The sequence below is a fragment of the Arachis ipaensis genome, chromosome B01 (assembly GCF_000816755.2).
Source record: "Arachis ipaensis cultivar K30076 chromosome B01, Araip1.1, whole genome shotgun sequence".
Lineage (NCBI taxonomy): Eukaryota > Viridiplantae > Streptophyta > Magnoliopsida > Fabales > Fabaceae > Arachis > Arachis ipaensis.
In genome coordinates, this window is record NC_029785.2 from 136,764,672 (window position 1) to 136,771,584 (window position 6,913).

The 6,913-nt window shown below is 37.3% G+C and overlaps 2 protein-coding genes across 4 annotated transcripts; one reads left to right on the forward strand and one right to left on the reverse strand.

The window, feature by feature from the left end:
* Nucleotides 736-6,113, forward strand: LOC107642931. 3 transcript variants are annotated; one of them, XR_002351080.1, is made up of 5 exons: nt 736-1,268; nt 1,394-2,629; nt 4,318-4,889; nt 5,264-5,358; nt 5,534-6,113. XR_002351080.1 is itself a non-coding variant. In XM_016346443.2 (4 exons), the coding sequence occupies exons 1-4, from the start codon at nt 775-777 to the stop codon at nt 5,545-5,547; spliced, it is 2,316 nt and encodes a 771-aa protein (XP_016201929.1). In that variant the 5' UTR covers nt 737-774; the 3' UTR covers nt 5,548-6,113. The 3 variants fall into 3 exon arrangements, 2 of the variants coding, with proteins under 2 accessions (XP_016201929.1, XP_020962866.1); XM_016346443.2 differs by lacking the exon at nt 5,264-5,358 and having other exon boundaries at nt 737-1,268; XM_021107207.1 differs by lacking the exons at nt 5,264-5,358; nt 5,534-6,113 and having other exon boundaries at nt 737-1,268; nt 4,318-4,972.
* On the reverse strand, nt 5,127-5,771 carry LOC110264834. The gene is made up of 2 exons (XM_021107216.1): nt 5,564-5,771; nt 5,127-5,420 (listed from the first exon to the last, which is right to left on the reverse strand). The coding sequence occupies exons 1-2, from the start codon at nt 5,744-5,746 to the stop codon at nt 5,265-5,267; spliced, it is 339 nt and encodes a 112-aa protein (XP_020962875.1). The 5' UTR covers nt 5,747-5,771; the 3' UTR covers nt 5,127-5,264.

Here is a 6,913-nt window from a genome sequence, read left to right on the forward strand (position 1 = left end):
CATTAAAATTAGTTATTATATATTTTTATATAAATATATATAAAATTAAATTTATTTTTGATGTATATTTTATATTTTGATGTATATTTTACATTAAAAAAATAATTGATTTTAATGTTTTTTTTTTGGTTTAGAATTGATTTTAATGTTTACCTAAAGTTATAGATTATTTGGGTCACAAACGTGGTGATTGTTGTGTCGTACTAGTTTTCATATTAGTAATAAGCCCAACCCATCGTGGGTTCTTTTGGATGTAACACTTGATTGTTGTATCATATATTTGCACCAATATTAAATTATAAATTACTTTAACCAACTTGGGTTGGTCGAGTGGTCAGCTCACTCGTCCGCTTAAGCAAGTGTTGGGAGTTCGAATCCCGCCTTGTGCATGCAGCAACTCATTGGCCAGCGGCAGACCCTTAAATGGAGCTCAGATCCGCGACGGATTAGTCCTTAACCTGTTGGGTTGGGGGATACCGTTTGGGTAAACCAAAAAAAAAAAAAAAATTATAAATTACTTTTGTATACAATTTTTGTATACATCTCTTTTTTTGAGATTGGCATGACAAGAGTTAGCAGTGTCCTCCAATTTGTATTCATGTGTTCCTTCCAATAATCAGTGTTAAGACGTGAGAACGATCAGTGTACTCAGTTTTTTTTGTTGGGCCATGACAGCAGTGTACTCAGTTTTTTAGTGTTGGGCCTGCTCCATGAATCCCAGCCCAGTTATTCATATGCCAACTCCATCTCTGGGTAGATTAGTTGCGAGAAACAATGAAGAAGAAGAAGCAGCAGCATGCAGAGGCTGCATACGCCAAACGGAAACGGAAAAGGAAACTGAAACCCTCTGGTTCTGCTCTTCTTAGTCTTGAAGGTTCCGATTCCAATTCCATCTTCGGTTTGTTACTTGCATCTCTTTCGAAGCACCACCGTCCCCTCATCAACAAATGCTTACTCACAATTCGCCCTTCCCTTCTCTCCCAATCCTCCTTCACGCCCATTCTAGCTCTCCTCCCTGCTCTTCTCAGCTCCAACTGCTCCGAAATCGCGTGCCGCGCCGCCGATATCGTAGGCGCTGCCTCGCTCGTCTCCTTGGAGGCGAACGAGCAGGTTGCATCCGATTCCCAGGCTCTTAAGGGTTTGATATCGCTGTTGGAGAGTCCCAAGAGAAAGGTTCTGTTATCTGCATGCAATGCGGTGTTGGATTTATCCGCTACCACCTTCGGCCAACGCCAGCTGCTCAAGTTTTATGCTTTGGAGAAACTGATGTAAGCATTTAAATTGAATCGGTTATGATTTAGTTCTGATTGTATGATTGTGAAGATGAAAATTTATATGCTTGTTTGTGTGATGGTGAACTAAGTAGAGTAGCTAAACGGTTGGCATTCCTTAGGTTTGTGTTTCTCCAGATTTTTAAGTGTGTAGAATCAGTCTCTCTGTGGTCTGAAGGAAATCGAAGTTTCGGCTCTCTTAAGATTGGGATTAAGGAAGATGAAGTTTCAGCTGGGTTTGTCAGTGCAACTGTTACTCTTATCAATACCTGTGAAGTTGAGCAACTGCAAAGTATCCCAAGAAGCCTTTCTGACGCATTTCTGAGGCTTTTAAAAGAGTTATGGACAAAAGTAAGTGATCAAGTGGTAATGAAAGCAGCTGTGAAATATAATGAAGGAGGTTACCTTTGTAAAAGCAACATTGGAGTTAGTAACCTTGCTGAAGCCATTTTTAGGCTTTCTGCTTATGCTGGTCAACTTACTGTCTCTATGCCGTTTGAAGTGATCAAAGCAGGACTTTTTGGAACAAGTGAGTCTAGTTTTGAAGATTTTTTATCAAACTACTGGGAAGTTTCGCCATTTCTGTTACAGGGGACAGTGAATGATCCAGATGTCTATGATATGTTCAGCCCATTTAAAAAATCTTTGAGTTGGACAGGGTGTGCTCCTTCCCTTATTTCCTCAATTCTCCATAGTCTAGTGTCATGTTTTCCTATTGCCTCAGATGAATTGAACATCTTCAATTTTCTCAATGAGGTGAAAGACAGATTGGGTTGTCCCATAATCTATAAGCAGGATATAAGAGTTGTAAAAGCAGAATGGCAATCAAGAAAAGAGATGCATTATTTTCAGGATTTTCATCCAGGCTGCATTAAGGAACCTCAGTATTTTATGATTGATGATGTCTTGAAGTGTGTCCAAGCATATAAAGAGGGGTATACTATTGCCCTGCGTGGTTTGGAGTTTCGTTTTCAGAGCATTGCTGCTGTTGCAGAAACATTAGCGCTTATGTTTGGTCAACCTTCAGTAGGTGCCAATTTGTACTTAACGCCACCTAATTCTCAAGGGTTGGCTTGTCACTATGATGATCACTGTGTATTTGTATGCCAGATTTTCGGTTCTAAGCAGTGGACTGTATTCTCTCAATCCAGTCAGCTGTTACCACGGTTATATGATGATCTAAATGGTTCTGATATTGACTATACTAAAGCTGGAAAAAGGGAGTTCTTTCTCAAGGAGGGTGATGTGTTGTATATTCCCAGAGGTTTTCCTCATGAAGCTTACACAACCTCTGGAGATGGTTCTCCTGAGTTTTCTTTGCATCTTACACTTAGTATTGAGGTTGAACCTCCTTTTGAGTAAGTAAAATTTAACTTACTTTCCCCCCGCTTGTTTTTTTTTCCGCCCCTTTAAATTTGGTACTGATGGTTAACGCATCTCTGATAATGTTATGCTTAGCATAATATTTATGTTATTTTTGTACATAGACTTTTCATGTTTAGGGTGATCCTGGTATGGGGTTAAAAATGGGGGATATATCTTCACGCATGGGAAGAATTTTTTTTATTCTAGGCTTGGATCTGTTATGAAAATGAAAGTGCTGCTTTTCAAAATTGAAAATCTTGAAAGCAAAACAAGAATATGATGATTAAAATACAGAGAAAACCGTTCACAGGTTGCAGTTCCTTTTTACCTTACATTTTTCTAAAGAGAGTTACTGCTACAATGGAGCTGAACTCAGTAATATTTTGCCAGTATAGAGGATACTATGAAACAGCTCATACTCAACATTTCATGCCCATGCATGAAGTTTGTCTATGTATTGTCAAATATAATGTGCCTATTGAAATGCAATTAATTAATCCTTTTAATGCTCAATGAAATGATAGTAGAAAAATATATGCTTTCTTTCTTCTTCTTCTCTCCCCATAAAAAGGATGCAATATTTATTGACAATACCATAATTTCATTTTGTTTACTCTCAATGGAAAACTAGAAATTATATTCTGAAAAAGGGAAGTATTATCTACACATATTCTTACTGGTCTTGATCGTTATATTTGGCAACACACTCAATCTCAGAAATCACAATCAATTACCCGTTATATAATAGTTAGGTCTTGATGTTCTTGTCCCATAGTCAAAGTTGGTCCATCTTTGATTAGTTATCTCTACTATGCCCTTCTGTCCTTCAAAATGACCATAAGTTTGATTAGTTGGTTATCAAATAAAGATGGGAGTAAGGGACATCCTGTTAATCAAATCAATAATTCCTCATGGTCTGATTTGTTGTAACATCAGAAGTCCTACCTGTAGCAAGATTGTTTAAGTACTCAGACTTTTCGTCGATGCCAAGAGTTATGATTCATTCTTTTCTCGTTGATTTATCCTTTTCTTCCCACAAAGTTGAGCATGTATAATATTGACTTATTATAAAATTCATTTATTTTATGATAGATGCTTTTCCTTTTCTTTCCTTTCCTTTGAGCAGAAAACTGAAACAATGCATGTGGAATGACCCACACTGAAGTCAATTATTAAAATTAGATAACTGTGTCTGCAGGACATAGGGTCAAGATTTCAGAGTTCAGACCCATGTCTTTGGAAAGTTCGTTCATAGATCAGCATTTTTGGTCACTTAATCTAATAATGATTCTATGTCAATTATTTCCTATTTTCAATCTTTTATTCTGCTGTTGGTGTGTTCTCAGAAAGGCCACATCAGAGCGTGAAGTTCGGAATTTACTCAGTTTGGTTTGAGATATGTACAACTACTTTATGTTATTTGGTATTTGGGAAGATAAATCATTAGGATTTCCTAAATTTATGAATTTTCCTCTACTACTTTATTATAATTTCCATACCCAATAATTTTAGGAAGTTGGGTATCTGTTTTTTTGTTCTTTTTTTTTGCTTTGATTTTGATAAATGCAGGATTCTTCTTACTACTTAACGTTCGCAATATGTCGATGTTTAAATTAATTTGTTATATCTCTGATGATTTGTTATATGAGTTTCACTTATTGTATTCGGATTTCATTTATAGGTGGGAAGGAATAACACATTTTGCCCTTCATTGCTGGGGTGAAAACCAGAAAAGACCTTGTTTTGATGGCTTGAACTCTCTGTCTCACAAACTTCATCTTGTGTCTGTTAATCTGTTACATGTTGCTATCGGGATCATTGGCAATTTGGATCCTAGCTTTCGGAAAGCATGCTTAACTGCTGCATTTACCTTGCAGCCAGATGTTTATAATAGGATTTCTCAGTGTCAGAAAAATTATTTTTTGCACTTAGTTAATAAAGTTCGTACTGAATCTAGATTCTTGGAAGTGCTGAATAGCATAGAGGTTGCAGTTCAGAAAAACGAAGACCCATTTCAACAAATTCGATGGCTTTGGGTTCATCTGGAAAATGGGACCAGTGATGTATATAAAAATAAATCTTCGATGATTGAAGACATTCTCTCTCTCTGTGACCAACACAAGGATGAATTAGAAGCTGCTTTTGTTAATTTGATATCCAGGTTTTGTAGTGAGGTGGTATTTGAGGATGTAGTAACTAGGCACATGCTGCTACTTCAGAAGTATAGCAAGATTAGAAAACAATATATTGATGGTATGGTTTCACTTCATGATAAATTATAGTATAACCGTTTTATTTTTTTTTATTTTAATTTTCCACTGGCTGGTTCAGGGATATCTTATAAACCTCGTGGAATGTCTTGATGTTAAATAGTTTTGTAGTTGCCAACTGGTCATATTTCGCATGTTTCGATAAGCTATATAGCATAGGTGTGGATGTGTTCTTATAGGATGGTTGTGTGTGGATAAATTGAATAAACAACATAAGCAATGAAAATGTATCATGTAATCTTAGCATATAAACTAAACTTGTTGATCTTTCCATATAGTGAGCATCACATTTCATATGAATAAAAACTAGGATACATAACTGCATATATCTCTCACCAAGCAAAATTAAAACTGCAGCCTATGGTGTGGGATGTTTAGGAGTTGGATGAGTTGTTACTCCATGGTAATCTGTATGGTAGACAAGATCACGAGGAGGAACGTAACCGTCGCTGGTAAGTATTACTTCCATGGAATCTTCTTTGGCCGGGTTACTTTCCATTGCCTCATCTGCTGCCTGCATTTTATTAGCAGTATTATAGATGAATATCTGGTTTTTGCCTTATAAGAATGAATATGCTGCATCCTGTATCTGATATAAACTGAACCTTTGGTTTTCACTCTTTACAGTCTTAGGTAATTAAACAGGTACAAACATACCTGGATTTCATGGTGCATGTGATCTTGGGCAATGCCTGAAATACCTAACTTCCGAGTTGGCATCACATCTTGAGAATAGCTTGTGTGTTGAGAGAGAAGTAGGGAGAGTATGAGAAGGCAGTATAGGAGGAAGATTGAGGAACTCATCGTGTGATCACTCTGAAAATTAAGGTTGCCACCCATAGGGCAAGTTATTGCATTACTTTAAGAAGGCATTATATAGAAGAGCATGCCAGAGAGGAGAGAGAGTATGCAATTATTGGTTGAGGAGCTGGGGAAACATGTCTGAACCCTTATGTGCCCACGGTTCTGTTACTTGTGTTGGACTAGCCTGCCTATTTTTCTTTCAATCACCCTTTTTACTCGTTCCTCTCTCATATCATAGTATATGGGTTTTTTTTTTTCTTCTCCTGATATTACAGTCACAGAGCAGGTAAACAAAGCAAATCAGTTCATTTCACGTGCACGTCGCGTGCCAAAAGAAACCAATCACACTGCTTATGATCAATCCCATGTTTTGTCGTCAACAATAAATACTAGTTGTGATATGCCACCCCTTTGGCTGCTATATTTATATTGATCTCTCACCCTCTCATTGTCTTGCAGATTTTGTTGTGATCTTAGACACTTGTTGATTGCTGCCATATCTGTTTGTACATTCATTTCATTTTCAGCAAGATTATTGAGCTTCCGGCAACCAGCATATCCATTCAATACATCATCCTAAATAATTCTAATTGGAGTAGAGAAACAAACATCGGTTTGACGGGTGGCTATAGTTTCATAATTCAAAGCAATGTGTCACGAATCAAATTAACTTACGTCGTCAAGCCAATACATGATTTTATCTTTATTTCACACACTACTAATTGAAACAGAGCATGATCTCCAAATCAACAGTAGTTTATGTATTGAAATTGAGGAGCGAGATAGGATCATGTTTGTACTAAAGTTGTGGTGCATGTTCCGTTAAAGGCATTTCAATCATTATTACTGTTCGGTAACAACACTGAAAAATTGATGAATAGCATAATGATCGTCTGAGAAAAAGGTGAAGAGTGGAGCAAGTAGTGCATGAAAATGACCAGTTTGGATGTACTTGCTTCTAGTTCATGACTTTCCATGACCAAACTCAGAAAGAGTATAACCCAAAATCAGAGCAACATAGGCAGGTTCACGCTTGGAATCTGAAACTAGCAGACATGTTATGTCCGCTTTGGGTCCACACCCACATGGATCATCAATTTTTTTTTGTTAGACGGATTGGACAGCTCTTAATCATAAACTCTAAACCCTAAACTGCGACGCCACCACTTCGAGAAGCGTGCCACGCCGACGCCACGCCACCGC

Bases quoted from the DNA above. Each gene is read 5' to 3' on its own strand.
- LOC107642931 (XM_021107207.1), top strand. From the start codon at position 775: ATGAAGAAGAAGAAGCAGCAGCATGCAGAGGCTGCATACGCCAAACGG. The intron at 1,269-1,393 runs GTAAGCATTTAA...GGCATTCCTTAG, and splicing joins TATGCTTTGGAGAAACTGAT to GTTTGTGTTTCTCCAGATTT. The intron at 2,630-4,317 runs GTAAGTAAAATT...TTTCATTTATAG, and splicing joins GAGGTTGAACCTCCTTTTGA to GTGGGAAGGAATAACACATT.
- LOC110264834 (XM_021107216.1), bottom strand. From the start codon at position 5,746: ATGGGTGGCAACCTTAATTTTCAGAGTGATCACACGATGAGTTCCTCA. The intron at 5,421-5,563 runs GTATGTTTGTAC...AATAAAATGCAG, and splicing joins ACATGCACCATGAAATCCAG to GCAGCAGATGAGGCAATGGA.